Source organism: Schistosoma haematobium, chromosome 3 (genome assembly GCF_000699445.3).
Source record: "Schistosoma haematobium chromosome 3, whole genome shotgun sequence".
Taxonomy (NCBI): Eukaryota; Metazoa; Platyhelminthes; class Trematoda; order Strigeidida; family Schistosomatidae; genus Schistosoma; species Schistosoma haematobium.
In genome coordinates this window covers 21422770-21442065 of record NC_067198.1, presented here as the reverse complement: position 1 = coordinate 21442065, position 19296 = coordinate 21422770, and the positions used below count along the sequence as shown (strand labels likewise).

General features: G+C 33.0%; 1 protein-coding gene across 2 annotated transcripts; it reads right to left on the bottom strand.

Moving 5' to 3' along the window:
* Positions 1–1892: 1892 nt before the first annotated feature.
* Positions 1893–14577, bottom strand: MS3_00005238 (uncharacterized protein; the record flags this gene model as incomplete). 2 transcript variants are annotated; one of them, XM_012937297.2, is made up of 9 exons in its annotated part: positions 1893–2701; positions 4420–4667; positions 5708–5881; positions 7307–7370; positions 8331–8591; positions 10513–10802; positions 12423–12822; positions 13945–14111; positions 14144–14529. In XM_012937297.2, 9 exons carry the CDS (start codon positions 14527–14529, stop codon positions 2658–2660), a joined length of 2034 nt encoding a protein of 677 aa, XP_012792751.1. In that variant the 3' UTR covers positions 1893–2657. The 2 variants fall into 2 exon arrangements, with proteins under 2 accessions (XP_012792751.1, XP_051069231.1); XM_051213268.1 differs by having other exon boundaries at positions 13945–14577.
* Between the last annotated feature and the right edge of the window lie 4719 nt (positions 14578–19296).

Sequence of the window (19296 nt, the reverse complement as noted above, 5' to 3'; positions counted from 1 at the left end):
GAAAATGACATTCTATTAATTGACTTACATATAACATAGTATACAAAATTACAATGAACAAAAGATTAGAACTTTAAATGAATGGTACATATCATATTTGATATATAGAATTTATCTATTAGCATTGTATTTCAGTTTTTTACGCTTCTTAAATGATCACTTGTTTTTTTGAGAAATCAAAAAAGGAAAAAACGTTGTGTTCTTTTTTATTAGAAGTACTGTTATGTTGTCTAGACCTAAATCTTCAAACTTTGTAATCTATCATCTATTAAGACATAATAGAAGCATTTACAAAATGTAAACTGTTTCCATAACAAATCCTTAATTCTTTACAAAGATGAATTGTCTCAACTTTAGAATTTATATTTGTTTGTAGTACTCCATTGATTACAATTGTTCGGAAGATAGTCATGTACTTAATGATACCAGTCATATGACAATTACTTTTAATGGTATAGTTTAATTAAACGCATTCACAAAATCCATAACTATCAAGACTGTAGATAATTTCCAGGAATAAATGTTGGCTTAGGTTTGATAAACAAAAGATTCAATAGAAGTTCATGTCCATACAACACAATTTTGACTTATATCAATGATGGTTGTCTTGTGTTCCCTACAATCAAACACATTGTTCAAGCCATTAATAATAATAATAATAGTCAATTTTTCCTTGTTGTCTCATTCAGCCTCCTTATTGATTCTATCTGTTCGGACTTTGATAAACATATTGTAAGGACTCATAGCAATTGATAAATCAGTATTTCACTAAATCTCTTATTCATTTTCCTTTCATTAATGGAATTTCCTATAGAAACAATATAGAACCTAAGGAAAGAACATTGTGGCAACTTATAAATCCCTTCAGAAAAAAAGGGCTTCACACACTTAGCGAGGTTGTGAAGGCTGCATTTTAGCGAAGTAAAAAAATCATAACTCGTCATTTCTAAAAGCCTAAACAACAATGATTCAAGTTTCTTAGTTCCGAAGTTATTAGTAATTACCTTCAACCTTGTAGCTAAACAACTTTGAGGTGCAATTAGTGATATTCCAGTCTGTACATTATTAAGAGACTAACTAGATATATTCACCAGAATACTTATTGTTTGACATCAGTTGGATATTGGTAGTTATACACTACAAATTGTAACATCAAGTTGTAGTACAGTTTGATTCAAACGACATCAAAGTCGTTTGATGGAGTCTGTCATTAAGGAGGTGAGACTTGATTAAACTAAGCAGAGATTGAATTTCTACTCTGATATATTTTGTTGATGTGACACTCAATATTTAGTTTTAACAAAAATTTGTGGCAAGATAAAATGAGTGATTAAAATACACTCAGTAACACAAACAGAAGTAGTTCAGCAGTTTAAAAATCCCCATATTCAAAACAGACAATATTCGAGCGAAGTGTTTTCAGTAGCTTTATCGTCAGGCTCTAATGCATGCAGTATTTTTTTCCTCTGCAAAATGTCACAATGATTATAAACTTATAACTGTAGAGCCTAATGATGAAGTTATTGGAAACAATTGTTCGATCAAACATTCTTTGTTTTAGAAGTGGTTCACATTATTTTTCTACGAAATAAGCTTACTATGATTTACATGAATGAGACTATAGCGCTTGTAGTGAAGCTTAGTTACTTTTATCAAAGAAACTTTAAAGCTTGGGAAGCTTCTAACTCATATTTGAAAATCGACATACCTATAAACACAAGGACTTTATTATTGTCGAGTCTGTAGACAATAACTAATAAACTGCGTTGTGGTTTGAAAAGAGATATATACATCAACTGTAGATGCATTTAGCTTTACAAAGTCATAAGTGGGAATCCCATTCATCCTGTAGGCGATATACATTCAGATATCCATAAATATAACTAACTAGATTTCGTCATATATTAATATAACTGTATATTTGACACAACTAAATAGAGGAAAAAATTTACAAACAGTAGTACCCATTGTGGATGTAGATTAACAGATGTCAATAAGAACAAAGTATTTTACAACAGAAATTTTTTTAGTAAAATCCGAGAAACGATCACACACTCAAATTACTTATTTCTAAATTTATCTCAAACTAAAGTCGTTTTCATTTCTTAAACACTTGAAAACCTACGACGAACACTTGTAGATAGATTTTCACATCATATTTTTGGCCAATTTCAGCAGAGAAAAATAAACTTCAGATGTTGAAAACACCCACACTGGATAGTACAGTTCTATAAAAAAATTTCCAAGATTTTTCCATTTAGTCGGTATGATAACAGTAAAAATCTTTATAGATTTCCGGTTGTGATAAATTTGATGTTCACAATTTAAATCTTGCTAATTTGCCTACTTACAAGTAGTTAAATAAACGTCAAAAGCTTTTTGTGATACAAAAGGAGGGAATGTATGACTGAAAATTTTAAAAACCCATTAAACTGATGAAAGATTATTGAGACCAAAATAAAATCTTGATAAATAAGATGTATAATGATATTCTGTATAAAATTAGTTATACTGTTCAAATTGAATATAAGTCATAAATTCTATCTGTCCATGATTACAAGGATACCATTCATAAATAATGGTTAGATGAATAATTAAATGGTCAATAAAAGTTTATTGTAAAAATGTAAAATTATATATCCCAATTTCATATTGCTTTAGTTGTTTCCTAGGTCACCAAAATGATTTTTTGGGTCATATGCTGAAAAATAAGAGTGGAAGGAAGTTGAAATTAATACAATAAATTGTTAAGAAAATAAGTAAAAATTTAGAAGGTTACTATGCTGCAATTGATTATGAAAAGTTTTCCAAAGTAAATATTATACTCAGATGAATAAAATAATCATGAGATACCTTTTTTGGAATAAGCGTGTTTAAAACTAGGTGCTTCCACTTATTCTAAGGTGGTTGTACATTTTAAATGAGATTTATGAGATCGAAATAACCGACCACTTGATTAATAGATCAATGTAGCTTTAATATATATGAATAAATTAACAAAAGTGAAACTTATCAGGAAATATGTGTACGGCGATTGGTACTACGCAGTACAAAATATTAACTTGAAAAAGAGACTTTCATTTTATCCTAATTATGAACACAGATTTCGCTATGATTCAAACTACATTACGTTACTAAGACATAGTCAACGTAGGATTTCATATAATTAGGCATCAAGGTAAAATTCTATTCGAGACGAAATTAACGGGATGGGTAGCAGGAAAATCGAATGAATGGTAGAATAAATTATAGTAACAAAGACTAAATATAGTAAATATGACTGAAAAATAGGGAGAGAAATAGAAGGACAGCATTATGAAGTTATGTTGAATGCATCCAATCAGTCGACAGTGATTTTCAGTCAAAGTGGCTAAAGTATCCAACCATTGAACACGACCCAATCAAGTAGTTTGTATCCGACAACTAAACACAAACAAATAATCTGGTCACTCCTAACATATTTACAATCATTTATACTCTAAACACGGTTGCGCATCGACGAACACTTTGGCTGATCATGTAAAACATATTTATTCTAGTCATCTCAGCCCATGAAGATTCATATCACAAACATTACTGACTCAAGCAGTTAGTTGTGTTTAGTATATGTCTTTTTTCATTAGGGTTAGACAAAGAGCGTGTATACGCAGCACTCGGACCTAGGACCTTCGGTCTCGAGCGAACACTAAACCTCTAGACGACTGAGCTGATATTCGACGGTGCCGTTGTCTAACTTCAACCAATCCACCATATTGCGAGACCGGTTCCCATTGTCTTCAGTGGGTAACTGCCTCACACCCAACACGACTGAACTCCACTGGTGACGGCATCTCACTAGAACTCCGAGAAAAACCTCTCGCTTAAACTTTATAAGTAATAGGTAGTTGGAGGAAGCCTTATCCCAGGTTAAAAATAAAATGATGATGCAAATATAATTTGAAAATGATTGTCAGCTTTTATAAACAGGACCATTCATTCCACTAGTATGAAAATCCTCACATATTATCACTCACTTGTAAATGTTAGCTGAACAAGTTAGCACGTTAAACAATATCAACATTTATTTGCAAGTTAAATTGATTACACCATGAACGCGCCTATGAAATATCTTAAACACAAACAACTTTGATTTCTAAATAGTTTATTGAAAATATGTCTTCTAGATCATCTGTACCCATAAAATATTCGTTACTTTTGAGGAATTATTTAAAACTACTGCCCAAAGCTCAAGCAATACAGTGTGAAAAAATATTTATACAATACACTCGCATACCCATGACCTCGAGCTGCAAATACGCCCAATTGACATTGCATCATGAAATAAACTACTTACAACTATATATATATATATATATATATATACTGCCTAATTTTCATTACGTTGGAAAATCAGTTTGCAGTTAGAATTAGATTGCTTACCTTCTACAGAAACTTTTGTCATAGATTTTTTATCAGTTGTTTTTTTATCATTGGTTTCATGACATTTTTCAAATATTTCCTCTAAATTTAAACCAGCATTTTGGATAGATGCATCAAATTTTGCTTCAGCACGTTTACGAGCTACAATTTGACTTTGTCTTGTTAACAACAATGGTTTAGATGCAACACGTTGTTGAATTGCATTCAATTCACGTTGATATTCTGCTTGACGAGTTAAATCATTTTGACTAATATAAAAAGAATTTACATAGATAATATCAAATAAATAATAGATCTCAATACTGTCAGAATAAGTATGAGTAAAGTCCCTTAAACGAAATGAGTATTGTAATACATAACTTATCAAACGAAACTGGATTTCACTTCCCAAATTTTTTCAGATCATTTTATTTGTGAGTTCTAAATACTCTTCTGTTTACAATATAATTATTTGTCAACATTAATTACCTTTTTACTATTTCTGAAAATACTGGATGTTAAAATTATAAAAAAAGCACCGTTGGGAAGAAATGCAAATGTAATAAAACTTTGATATGTATTGTTTCAGCAAATGGTTTATATAATTTACTTTTGAGTGTTTCGAAAAATTCATAAATTCTTACTATATGGGATCTGAAGAGCTTGATGAATTTCATAGTTTACATCATAGACTGATTTTAGTTAGGCAATGATTGAAAAACAAGAAGCACTGGACAGCTGTTTCGTCTCGGCATATCACTCTTCAGTAATTCACATACATCAAACTACTACAGATCAAACATATGACCTTCAGGTTTCATTGACAATCTTTAACCTGCAGAACACTCAGTCAATCGTTTGTATTTCTACCTTCAATCAATTTGAGATATTGTGAAAACAACTCCCAATGCTATTGATGGATAACTGTCCCACACGCGACATGAACTCTCTTCTCAATGTAAGTCCAAAAATTACGTCTCAAATCTAACTACTAATGAGCATATGATTATTATTAGAGGTATGTGAAGATTGTCACATTCCTGAGTTTACATCATGAACTGCTGGAGAATTTCATACTAGGATAATGCAGCTGTTCAGTTCTTCCTGATTTTCTAATGGTTGTCTAACTAATATCATTTAGTGACATCAACTGTGAAAATTATAAATTATTCAGTCACAAATTCCATCACTTAATCATCTCATCAACATTATTTCATCAATACTTTAATTTAACTCCCTATATTATTTGACAAAATAAATAATATATTAAAATAATATAATATAAATTTGTCTATATTTAAACACTTACACTAACTGACGTTTACGCTCTTCAGTAATTGAATTGATAAGTTGTTTAGGTGATATGATTTGTCCGCCTAATGTTTCTTTCATTGTATTGGACACTTCTTTCTGTTTCATTCTTCTTAAATATTCTGTTTCTTCTTTCTTTTTTGCATCTAAATCTGCTTTAGCCAGTGAATTTCTAAATGCAACGAAGTAAAACAATAAATAGTTAAGATAATAATAATACTAACATGTTAGCCCTACTAAGGTTATCTAGGTCGACAATGAAATCTTCGCTGCTAAGGATTAATGATGAACAGAAAGTAAGTAACAACTATTACCTTTTTCCTGAATAAATATTATCAAACATTTTTGGAGGGGGGGGAAGGGTTTATAAAGTGTTTATGCTTTAAGTGATTTAAAGTTAACGAATATATTTAGCAAAACATTTCAGACCGTCTCATAATAACAAGTTTTTAATGGGAAACATATGGTCTATTTAATGTCTCCTTTAGATAAACAGTTTTATTATTTTATTTATCATTATACATTGGTATTTTTAGTACACAGGACTGGCTTATGAGATTGTTTTCAAATTCATAAAATTTTGTTTTACAAAATATGTTGAGCTGAAATTTTTCAGACAAAATTATATTTGAAGATAGTATTCATCAAAGATTAACATAGGTAGTAATCTATCACAAAGTCATTTGGGTCATGGGTGAGTAGAGTTAAAGAGTTCCAAACTAGGACAAAACAGCTATCCGATGTCCCCTACTTCCAGTGGCTTACTTTATTTGGTGTCGGTAAATGACGAACACCATCCTCAAGTTGAACTTATCTTCACAAAATATCAACTAAGTATAAAAGTGATTTATACTAATTATAGAATGTTACTAACAAATTACCAGTTCACTTATATTATTATATGATGTATATATATATATACTTGTTAAACTACATGATAATCAAATTGAGATTGATTGGTAACGACGATAATCACAACTTGTCTATACAGACTGATGTGACTTGATGTGTGATTTTTCTACTTTGGATAACTCAATTACAACTCAGTGGTCAACAAATTCTAAAATTAGTTCATTTATGACTTAGCTGAAACTTTAACAAGCGTCACCAACACATAGCCGCTATCACCCTTATTTTTTTTCTTCTGAAAACTATAAATTTCCATTAAAAAAATGAAGAAATTAAAATTTCTAGGATGAGTAGCGGGTCGACATTAAGCTGGTAATGTTTTCGAATACTACTGGTATCCGTCACGTGTTTTTTTAGCAGTTAAACAAAATTAACTGTGAACATATTTGCATGTATATATGCATGTATATATATGCCGGCTTAGTGGTTTAGAGATTAACCGTCCGTGCACGAGATCAAAGGTCCTGGGCTCGACCCCTGCGTGCGGAATAGTTGATGCACAATGTCGAGAAGTCATAGACTAGGACGAAACGGTCGTCCAGTGCTTTTAGGTTTTCAATGATGACCTAACTTAGTTCAGTTCATGATCTCAATGAAAATGAAAAATATACATGATCGCTTACAGACAGTTATTTATTTTTTCTTTACACCTGCCAAAGAAAGACAAATAATAGATACCTAAACCTACCTAATATAATTCTCACGAAGAAAAGTTGATCTTGATAAGGCCGGTGGAATTGAAGAATCTAAAACTAATGGACAAAATACAATTTAAATAATTAGTAAATATTGACTTATATGAAAACTACGACCGCCTAAGTAAATTAATGAGAAAATTTCGACTCATTGAAACTATTCGACAAAACTTACCACGTTATATTTCACATGACGATATACACATAAATAAATTCCTCCTATTTTATAATAACTAATTAAATAGTAGTAAGTTGCAACAAATTATGGTAAATTGTTTTAATAATTCTGTGAATTTCAATAATGGAGCTGTTACAGTATCAAGAGTACGAATAAACACTTACGATGGAGATTTCTGAATGTTATTAAAATCGAGAGACAACCCAGGCAAGATAATCAGTGAAAAACAGCAAGCACTAGACAGCTGTTTCGTCTCGGTATATCACTCCTCAGTAACTCACATCCACCAAACCACTACAGATCAAACATATGACCTTCAGATTTCATTGACAATCTTTAACCTGCAGAGCACTCAGTCAATCGTTTGTATTTCTACCTTCAATCAATTTGAGATATTGTGAAACCAACTCCCAATGCTATTGATGGATAACTGTCCCACACGTGACATTGTTGAACTTTACTGGTCACACCCAACCAGAACCAGAAAAATTATCGCTCGAAATTAGTCGATATATATTATGTCATTATATAACTACCGGGTATTATTTACTGCCAATTTATACATTGAGGTCACTGAGGCCACCTATCAATTTATTTTACTGCCAGCGTTAATGATGAGCCTGATATGGTTTGATTTTATTGCTTGATTTTATTATTATTTAAGCTGTTTTTGATTTGATAATTTTTTCATCACAAAGATTTTAAAGTATATTTTCTTCACTCTCTTACAAGACTATTTTATTTTATATTGTGCGGACCAATATTTTGGTTCGCAGTTATATCAGGTACTTATTTCATTTTTTAATGAATTCATTGTCCTGTTATCATTAATTTATTACCTGGTTGTTTCACAATTGACTGCGAAATATTTTCTTCCGTCCTTTTCATCTTACTTATTTCTAATGAACGACGATCAACTGAATTAGCACGTTCACTTGTTCGTAATTTAAATGATTTCGGTCTAGTTGGCTCTGGCGGTGGCTTCCATAAACGTCGAAGTGTTTTATTAGATTTCCAGTGTAACTGTTTAAAATCCGGAGCTGGATGATAGTAATGATATTGTTTTTGTTCTGTTTCTGGTTTATCTAAATCAAGAACAGCTGAAAGAAAAGTTGAAATTTACCAAGTTTACAGATTTGTTATCAGAACTACTATTGTAAAAAATTTCGATCGGCAAAATTAACACTTGTAATGTTCCATACTTGGCAAGCAAATATCACTCATTTACTCTAAAAATGATACAAATCTAGTATAAACTAACGATATATAGCAACAACACTTTAGCAGTGTTCAATTTTTACATTCAGTATGGAGAGAAGAACTGTTCTTTTAGAAATAAAATTTTATTGTCCTTACAAAAACGATAGTATTCCATAGTTCGCTCGTACACTTCGCCTCTTATTGACATAGAAAAACAGAATGAAACTACATAATAAGAGACAAAACAACTAATTAAATAAAAAGCAATAACTATCGTAAGAAATATGGTTTTGTATTCTATGGTATAATTTCATTTCCTAACAGAAAGTTTAAATTGTAAAACAAAATACAAAGTTTCTAGAGTATTCCCAGAAATTTCCTTGTTTGTTTGCAGCCTACTCATAGAGTATAGAATATAGATTAGTCAAGATTTAATACTAATAAGTCAATATTACAGAAACCAGCATGAACAGGATACTTCCTGTATGTATCTACTATTATAGGACTTCTATAAATAAAAACACACGATTCCTTAGGAAATAATCAACATTATATTACTGTTGACTTAAATTTTCCAAATGCAATCTAAGATTTTTAAAAAAATTGTTCAAAGATTATGTATTTCATTTGAAATTTGGTTTTCATTCAGTTAATTTTTGTATTCGTTCAGTGTCAACTTTTTTTTATTTGGTCTTAAGTAAATTTTACTTTGTTTATTAAATCTCAGTGATTTTGCACCCTAAGTGACAATTATTCAATTTACCCATTTATGTAACTAATAATCATTAATTTTTATTTGTATATAACTGAACGCATTCGAATGTAAACTGAATTCTTCTCGGGCCTTTACCAAACAAATCATCCTTGTAAGATGTGTGTTTTACAGTAATTAGAACTGAAAGAGAAGGAAGCTGTCTTATCATGGTTTGAAAGGCACGTAAAATTATCGTCGTTGTAAAAGAATAGAGCAGATATGTTGCTGTGTTAACCCATTCAAACTACGATCTTTGTTCAACATTCACAAAACATATTATGAAATTAATATGATCGAACTATGTTTATTAAAATGACTTCAAAGTAATATTCATTTGTCGGTTTGTGATTTTTATTTCTATCCCTGGTTATTCTCATTTGCTGGCTAACAAGTAACTTAAATTTATACCCATTCTCATTGAACATTACGTATGAAAAAAATAGTTCCGATTTCCCGAAAGAGTTGATTAATTGTTCCGCTTTTTAAGACTTAGTCAGTTTTGATTTGCGGATCGGGTTGGTGAGTGAATCATAAGATCGGCCATCTCTGTCATAGAACAGTTTTATCATATCGACTGAACCATCCTAACAACTCTTTCCCACGATGCCAATAAATAAAAACCCGGTTATTTAATTAATAATGAATTCACTTTCATGGTTTGAAGCATTTATCAACATCATCGGACAGCGTAACTTATCGATTTACATCATAACAACTTCAGAAAAGCAAAAATTATGAGCTTTATAGAAGAACTTTTGGCAAAATCCCATTGAAATTATTATGGCAGTAAAAACTACTTGGACGATCAAAATACCAGATATAAACGAATCTAAGTAACAGAAATCATCTGATTGTATTACTTAGGAGATGGGATTTCTACGTGCTGTTGAATCTGTCTCTTAACACAACTATTGAATTTAATGGAAATAAGCGAGGTGATTATTTAACTGACAAGTTATCCTGCTATGCGTTGTAAGAAATCCTTTCTTTTGTGTGTAATTGGTAACTAATAGGATTAAAAATATAGTGGAAAGCCGCATACTGATAAGTAAATCTCAAAGACTTACAAATTCGATTAAGTCTTTTATCTCTAGCTTTTCTTTCTTGCTTCCTCAGATTCATACGATGTTGTCGCTCCTCCATACCTGGCGGTAGAGAAGCCGACTGTATTAGTCTTTGGGCACGTAGGTGACGTTTAATTTGTTTTAAAAGTAAATCCTCTTGCATACGTTCAAATCTTTTTTCATATAACTGTGATGGCAAATTTAAAGGGTCTGGAGGTCCATCATCTTTAGAATGTAAAAGTTTCTTGTCAGCGCCGAAGTTCATTTCTTGCTTAGTCTTTTCCTGGCTAAAGCTAAAATAGAAAATAAGATTTTTTGTTGACAAAGTGTTTAATTTATTTTTATGGCAGTTGATCTGCTTGAAACTTGATTTGTCCTTTCACTCCTGTTAACAAATAATCACTCAACAAAATTAAGTCACTTGATATAATTTTTGAAATTCAACAACTTTATAAAAACAGTAACAATAATCTAATTACAGAATATAGAAAAATAATAGCGTCTGTGAGAAAAAATATGAATTCATCATTTACGAAGGGAAAATACGCACCATCGATACTGCATTTTACAAGTTGAGTGTTTTAATTATCCAGCCACCATTTTTCTATCAGGAAAGCATTGCGATCTTAAATTTTCGAAATCTAATAGGCAAATTATTTAATAAATTGATTAGGAGTCGTGTAGTGATTTTGAATTCATTTGTTCAATCATCACTTAACAAAGGTTTATTCCAGATAACTTTCTTAAAAAGCATGGTCTTTTAACTTCACAGTTCTCCTAATTTTATTCTTAATCTTGATTATAGACTAGATTTGTGTTAATAAAGATGCTGAATATGGCTTAAGTAAATTATTGACAACTTTGTGAAGTTTTTTTGCCTCATACAGGCTACTTCTGATTGTTTAAGAACATGTTTCAACCTGTGTGAGCCACAATTTAGGAAACATCTAAAAAGATACAACTAGAAGTGAAGCTTGGTCAATTTTTATTTTAATCTCTATTAAGATTGTTAGTCGTATAAATTAAGCTTCATTGTGTATTGTAGCCAATTATACGGATTTAGTCTAAGGTTTGTCGAAAAAGTTTCAGAAGTAACAACGTACTCTAACTATTTATTTACAGATGATAATTGAGAAAAGTTCTACAGAAGATGAACTGACACGTATGAAGATTCAATAAGAAAACGGACTACACTAATTTAATGATAGTGGTGTCTTAGTCTAACAAATCATCGACGAGAATGGGATGAAAAGAGAATATGTTTTTGCTGTTATTTGGGAAAAAATCTGAATCCTAGTATGACTGTCATTAACTTTATTTTGAGTCGATAATTTCCATCATCATTATAGTATGATGCTACAAGTCAGGTTGAACTAACGTGTAATAACCCAATAAAGTTAGCCTTTATCCCCGAAATGTTTTTATGTTCAACTCAAACGTGAGTAAATACTCCTCAATATGAAAACCACTGAAGTCATACACCTGAATTGCTTAAGCTACTAAACTGTGTTTCAAGATTATACTACAGATGAATAATGGCCATTGTTATACATAAATAGATATCAGTGAATCTGAGTATCAGTCACACACAACTACTTTCGGACGCAAGTAATATCAAAAGGATGCATTGTCTCTTTTACATACTCAAAGCTTCAATACTTATGTTTCTTGAACTTTATCTATTCATGTTTCTAAATTTAAATGTATAAACGATAACAGAGGAAATATTAATCGGAACAGTTTTACGCTAACCAATCGTACTAGATATTCCTTCAGAACTGCCCAGACTTATATTTCATTTTCAAAACCTTTAAGGACCACCGTGAAACACAAACTCTGATTTAAAACATATGTGGTAAGTTAGTACATAAAAGATAAAGTATTTTACATAAATAAAAGCTTGGTCTACTCACTCGTTCTGCTCTTTTTTAAGGTTCTCTCTAATGGTAAAGTTAAATGGTTTTTCGATTGATTTTAAGATTTCTTTGCGATACGCTCTGACAGCTTCACGTCTAAGAGTAGTATCTTCCAGTAATTTCTCATATAATGGCAAATACACATGTGAAGGTACTGGCTTAGCTTTAAATGGTCTGCCGAGATGCATATTAGCATTATCCTGAACAGTGGCAGGTTGTGAACGCCTGTTTTCACTTTGTAGATTTTTGGTACGTTTTAAAGATTCCTCTCGTTTTGTCATTTCAAAGGGTTCCGGTACAGTAATATGGTGTCTCCAAGATTTGACTGATGGACTAGACTCAAAAACAAAATTTTTACTGCGGTGGTTGTCAGTGGTTGTTTTATTTTCATCAATTTCTGAAAAAAATGAATTAAGAATGGATTCAAAGCAAGAATGAAATGAGAGGATTATTCATTATGTAGTGTTGCAAAATATGGTTAACGAGTTGTGAAACTCGAACTGATCTTAAAGTTAAAAAACCAAAGTGTGAATCTTTCAATACGACTCCGTGTCCGACGGCTATTCAGAGGCAGTGTTTGATTAAAATAGCTGTGTCAAGCATGCGAAATACCTTGAAAATATCATTTCAAGCTTTGTTAGTGTTTCAGTGATCGCAATGCTGGAAAGGTAGTTTTACATGACGGAAATTGTCACCTGCAAGTCCTGATAAAGATAACCGATTATTATGTGGCAGTAGATAAATATTTGAGTAAGTCACACCCATCATTATTCATAAAGTAAACAGAACACTATTCTTTAAATTAATGATAGGTCCCCAACTCACACTGGCATAAAATCATATTTCACTATACGACTATGCGCATATACAATTAAAATTCGTTTGTGGTTAAGATGTGTAGTATTGTTGTATAGAAAACCTGGACACAACCAATTTGTGTCTGATTTAATTTCAGAACAATTGATTTTAGGATCAACTTATGTAACTTGTATGTACTTATAACTACGGTGTTGTTTCAACATGAAATCGTCTTCAGAATCAGTCTCACATCGTATTCCGAGAAATAGTGTAGCATATTGAATTAGTCTTTCTGAACTCAGATTAACAAACCTTTTGAGTGACTACATCTCTTAAAATAGTAGGGGCTAACCCAAAACTAATTTCAATAAAACGGTGGTCTGGCAAACCTCAAACTACCTTTAGCCCCTGATGCCATGAACCACATTTATGTTAAGAAAACAAATACTATACTAGATTATGTTGTATTTGTTTAAACTTAAAAGGTATACCTGTATCGACAGAACATGAACTCTAAAGAAAGATTTAAAACACTAAATACAAGGTCATCATTGAAAATAGACCGAATCTAAGGGTCCACTGACCGTAATAAGAATCAAGAGTAACTCATTTTCGTTAATTCATATCACATAACCACCGTCAAAAAGTCTCAGGAAAAAAAACTTTGTGCAAATAGGTGATAATTACATAAAATGTGAAGTGCATAACAAATCATACTCACCAATTTTTGAACACCCACATTCTTCGCTTTGTGTCTCCGGGACATTGCATTCTCTCGATCTAGAAAATTCAAAATTCTTTTCAGTACATTTAGATTTAGGTTCTTCTTGATGTAAATGACTACTTTGATTACAGATGCAATATACACTCTCAGAGCCATTAAGCTGACTTAACACTAAAATGTAAGAAAATGGACATACTTGCTCAGTGAATCCTTTGACACATCTTTATCATTAAGTTCTTCCGAAAAATTACCATCGTTTTGTTCCATATCAACTTTACCAGAACTGAAGTAAAGCTTCTCAATTATGTCGACAGTGTCCTTCTGCTCAGTTTTAAGCTTCATAAGTTCTGTGTAAAATTCTTCGTCACTCATATTTCCACTCGAAAGAAGTTTTATTTTCATTTGAGTTTTGTTTAAGAGACTGTCCAGATATGAAGCTGTTTTTGCCAAGTCTCCGTTTGTTATGGAAAGTATGTCAGCCAGTATGCATTTTGCATTACTGCTCAATTCTCTGAATGTTGTGCTTTCTCGAACGAAGCCATCGACAACAGATATGTTATAACGAGACAAACTTCCAGTCATTTGAGTACATTCAATATACCGCCAGGGATAAACAAACTTGTAGAAAGCGCTACAACAACAGATATATGCTGACTAATTAAAAGCAATATAAATTCGGCAAACAATAAGAGAGATCATATGCATAAAAACTCGTTGATCTTCATTCATTCATATTTTTCAAACACTTTTTTAACTAAAAATTTGCTGTATCTTCAAATTTGCCATGCGACACTCAATCTAAGGAGAAATTACTTTCTTGTAGATACTGAACATAATGTTTCATGATGTTCTAGGCTTTTGAACAAAGTTTCGTTGTTTTGTGTGGAAATATTCATTCTATGGACACTTTGACGAATTACAGATGTGACATGTATTTAGAGTTTGATAACGCCTTTACATGTAAAACCTTTGTAATTGAAGTATATTAACCCAGTCAAATCAGAAGTCATAAATGAACGGGTTCGGAGACGTATTCGGATAGTTATCGATGTGTTAGGAGGCTTGTTATCTACTCTGGCCAACAGTTGTAAGGGATGTGTAGTATTAGCGTGCCCACTCGTGATCTGATGCGGATGTGTACGAGAGCCTTCAGGTAGGTCTAGTAAGACTAATGCAGTCAGCACCTATTGTCAAAGACTTGAAGAATTATTCACTTGGAAGGTTTATTCGCCGCTACAGAATATGGTATGGGTTACTGACGTTTGAATTCTACTGCTGACAGCCTCAACATAAATAAATGCGGAAAGCTTAAGTTGCTTTCAAAAACCAAGAGCCAGACCCTGCCAAAATTTGATTAAGTCTTCAGTCTTCAGTAATAAGGACAGGAGGTCTGTCGACCTATATTAATCCTTGCAGTTTGTAATACTGTGGGGGTCCAATCTCGTTTTGAATATATTAACAGACGGTGCTGATATTACGTGTTCCGGTAGAGAATTCCAGTAATTCACTACTCGGTGCGAGAAACGGAACTCCAGACGTAAACGGTTTGATCTCGGTTTTTGAACTTTCTTCGAATGTCCTCTCAAATGATCGGTTCTAGACGGAAGCAAAAGATAAGACATGTTAATACCAAGGTCATCGTTCAGTATACGATAAGTGAAGGAAAATCTCAACATTATGCTTCTTACTGTCTTGTCTTAGAAGCACTTATATGAAAGATCTGAAAACTTTAACATTGACAGTTATCATAGCAGTCAAATTGATGTACAGAATGCCCTTCAGTATAATACTTTGACACAATTGTAGTGAATTACTTATATGCAACGAAAAATCACCCAATGATAGTGAAAGTCAGCTCTCCATCTTGAAGTGTAATTATTTGACTTTACACTTATAGGTTCACTCAGGAAAACACTCCTTAAACAAACGATATCCATAACTGAATAATTATATTTAACTCCATTCCTTACCAACTTAACTGTGATCTGACTTTTATTTGGATGTGACTATCACTTTATTCCTGATAAGTTACGAACTTTAATACACCTAGTCACTTGTCATGTCGAAAATTCTGTAAAATCTAAAAGGTTTGGAAAATCCACCTTATGGTAATATTGGTGAATAAAATGCCACTGCAGACTAATTCGCCCCATTTCGGATAATTGTTACCTTCAATTGTAGCCAGTCAGCACCAGCTTCCACTACAGTCATTAACAAACATTGCTAGTACTAGCTCGTCATATTTTGACACTCAATAGCATGTTTTTCATTGACCGTTTAGAAATGGAATAATATATTTGTGTAACATTGGCAACACGGTAAGATAGAAACGACCTTTAATTTGAAAGTATTGATTGATCGGTTGGATCAGTACTTTTGAGTGGGCAGTTGCAGTTAGTCAGAATCCAATTGAGTCGAGGGTGTACACTCATCTCAACGGGTTATTTACCTTAACGGCAATTCCAGCCAATTAATCAATTTGCTCATCACATTTTGGCAAGCCTGTAAAAATGCCTTGGAATCTTGGTATGTCTAGAACAAAAACGGGATCAGACGTAGAATCTAAATCTAATACCGAAGCGAAAGACCCTGATACTAGAGAACAAACTATGTGAAACAATAACGGTGCCAAAAGATAAATAGTCAGCTAAACCACCAATCCAACCACCTGGAAAATATCGTCTAGGCGGATTGTTTTCTGTGTGGGAGCTAGAACGTCGACAATACCTGATGAACTTTGCCAGCAACCAGCATACTTGAGTACCAGGTATTATCCTTTCTATAAAAGCGTTAAAAGAGCTAAGACTATAGAGCACTATGATTTCACCAACTAGGGACGTAAATAGTGAACAGTGTTAGTGCTTTTAAAGCATACTGTTTTTCTAGGAAAAGTCTCATCAGTGAAGGATGAAAGTCATCTATCTTCATTGGACGTCTTCATAAACTGACAACAGCAGAATTCTCATATTATTCAAGGACAAAACTCGAAAGGGCTTTTCTCAGTCGATTTATCGAGGATTCGAACTCAAAATCACTGCAAAATAAGTTAATGTAACACGTTCGTGGAAGCTCAACAGCTGATCGTGCAGGAGCAGTTTTAGAAAATCAGATATTCGTGATCGTAGGTTGTGAAAAGTTGAACTGCCATAGTAGTGAAAATGTTTACCAGCAAAATGTCCAGAAACTGAACTTTCGCTCAAGAAGCATTCGGTGACTACACTGAAACTTCAAAGACGTTCATGCTAGATGGTGAAAGAACAATTCAAGTTAAGGTACTTCACATGTCCCATAAATTTCGTGCGGTGACTATAAACCCCTCACCTCAACATTGTGTAGAGAGTTATTTAACTGTCCAGTGACAATTCTGTTACATTCGGGTGCAGCATGTGCATTAATCAACAGTAATCTTGTTCTTAATGATGTGTTCCCGTAAGTTACTTATAACGTAGATCTGAACGCAGCCAATGGCGATTTGATGGTTGTTAGAGATATAATAACACCGAGATGGACCCTTGACAAATAGACTTTCACATACAATACTTTTGTTGTTCAGAACCTATCTTGGGGTGTTATTTTAGGCGCAGACTTGTTAACTAATTGCGGAGGATGTCCAGACGTAAAGTAAAGGATAGTTACGGCACGAAATTCAGTTTGGAAACTGGATAGTTACGTTAGGAAAGAGTCTCCTAGTTATAAAATAACGACTAATGCTAATCAAATCGAGACAAACGCTATATGGAGTTATTAAAAAGAAGGTTAAAAAGGTTTCATTATGTATTTGCTGGGAAATCAAAAGATATCGAATGTACGAACGCTGTGGTTCATCGGATTGACAATGAAGAGATAAAACCATATAGTCGACCTCCTCGTCGTGTGCCCGTAGAGTTAATTATATGATACAGGACATTTTTGCACGTAATATGATCACGCTGTCCGTATCACATTGAGCGGCTCCGATTTTCTTAGTAAAAAAACGGAACCTCAAGACTGTACACGAATTACCGAAAACCCAGTGAGGTCACAAAATGTGATTCTCACCCATTGCCACAACTAGACAATAATTTGGATGCACCAACCTGTTCGAAGTGGTGCTCTACACTAGATTAAGCATTTAGCTATTGGCAAGTCTAATAATATATCTATATGATCGACACAAGACGGCGTTCACCATACCATCGGGTCTACATGAATTTCAAACCATACCATTCGGTCCAACTAGTCAGCCTTCTGCTTTCCAACGATTAATACGCACAACACTGTCTAGATTGGTGCCACTTGCTCGTTTAGTGTATCTTGATGATGTTAGAGTACACTGAGAAAATTTGCAAATATTTTTAGAACGCCTCCAGATATTTGGTTTAAAAGTACAGTCATTGAAACATTTGTAGAGGAAGCAAGTAAAATTTCTAGGTGATATCGTTGATGATCGATGAATACTCTAGAATAGCAAAAACGTCGATGTCATCCGAAACTGGGTTGTTCCACAAAATGCTAATAAATTCCTCAGCATCGAAGGTTTAGCAGCTTATTATAGGAGGTTTATCAAGGAATTTTCAGAGAAAGCGGCTTCTCTTTGTAACTTGCTAGGAAAGGATGATAAATTGGAATGGACTGACAAGTGCCAGGAATCTTTCGACCAGTTGAAAGAATTGTCGTGTTTGGCACTAATTTTAGCATATTCAGATTGTTCTCCCACTTTTGGTTGTTTCACCACAGACACCAATGCAAGTAACCAAGCTATCGGTGAGGTATTATCATAAATTTCTTCGGATGGGAAAGAAAGAGTTATTGCGTATGTAAATCACATGCTACACAAGTGGGAAAAACTTACTGTACAACACGCGAAGAGATGCTAGAAGTCGTCTACATTGTGTGCTACTCCCGACATTACTTATCGGGACGTTTGTTATTAGAACTGATCATAAGGCTATAATAGAGTTACAAGATTTCAAAGATCCCGAGGGAAAATTGCCCGATGGCAAGAGTGCTTACAAGAATATGACTACGAATACATCCATAGGCCCGATATATAGCACCAGAATGCGGACACTTTATCACGCAGAGCTAAACTCCATGGAAACTTCCCTTCGTACGTCACACCAACAACTAATGCAATAGAGTTGGAAATTATGGGATATGTTGGTTGTGTTCATATTCATCCAAAAGATCCAGAAACTTCAATAATGTATAGCACTTTGAAAAATCAGAGTTCTCGGCCGTCTTCAGAAGAAATTCAAGGTGTGGGTTCGGAAGGCATATGTCTATGGTCCATGTGGAAATTCCTAACATTGATGGACGGAGTATTATATTTTTGTTATATTTCATACTATTCGAGATAACTAGTGGTCC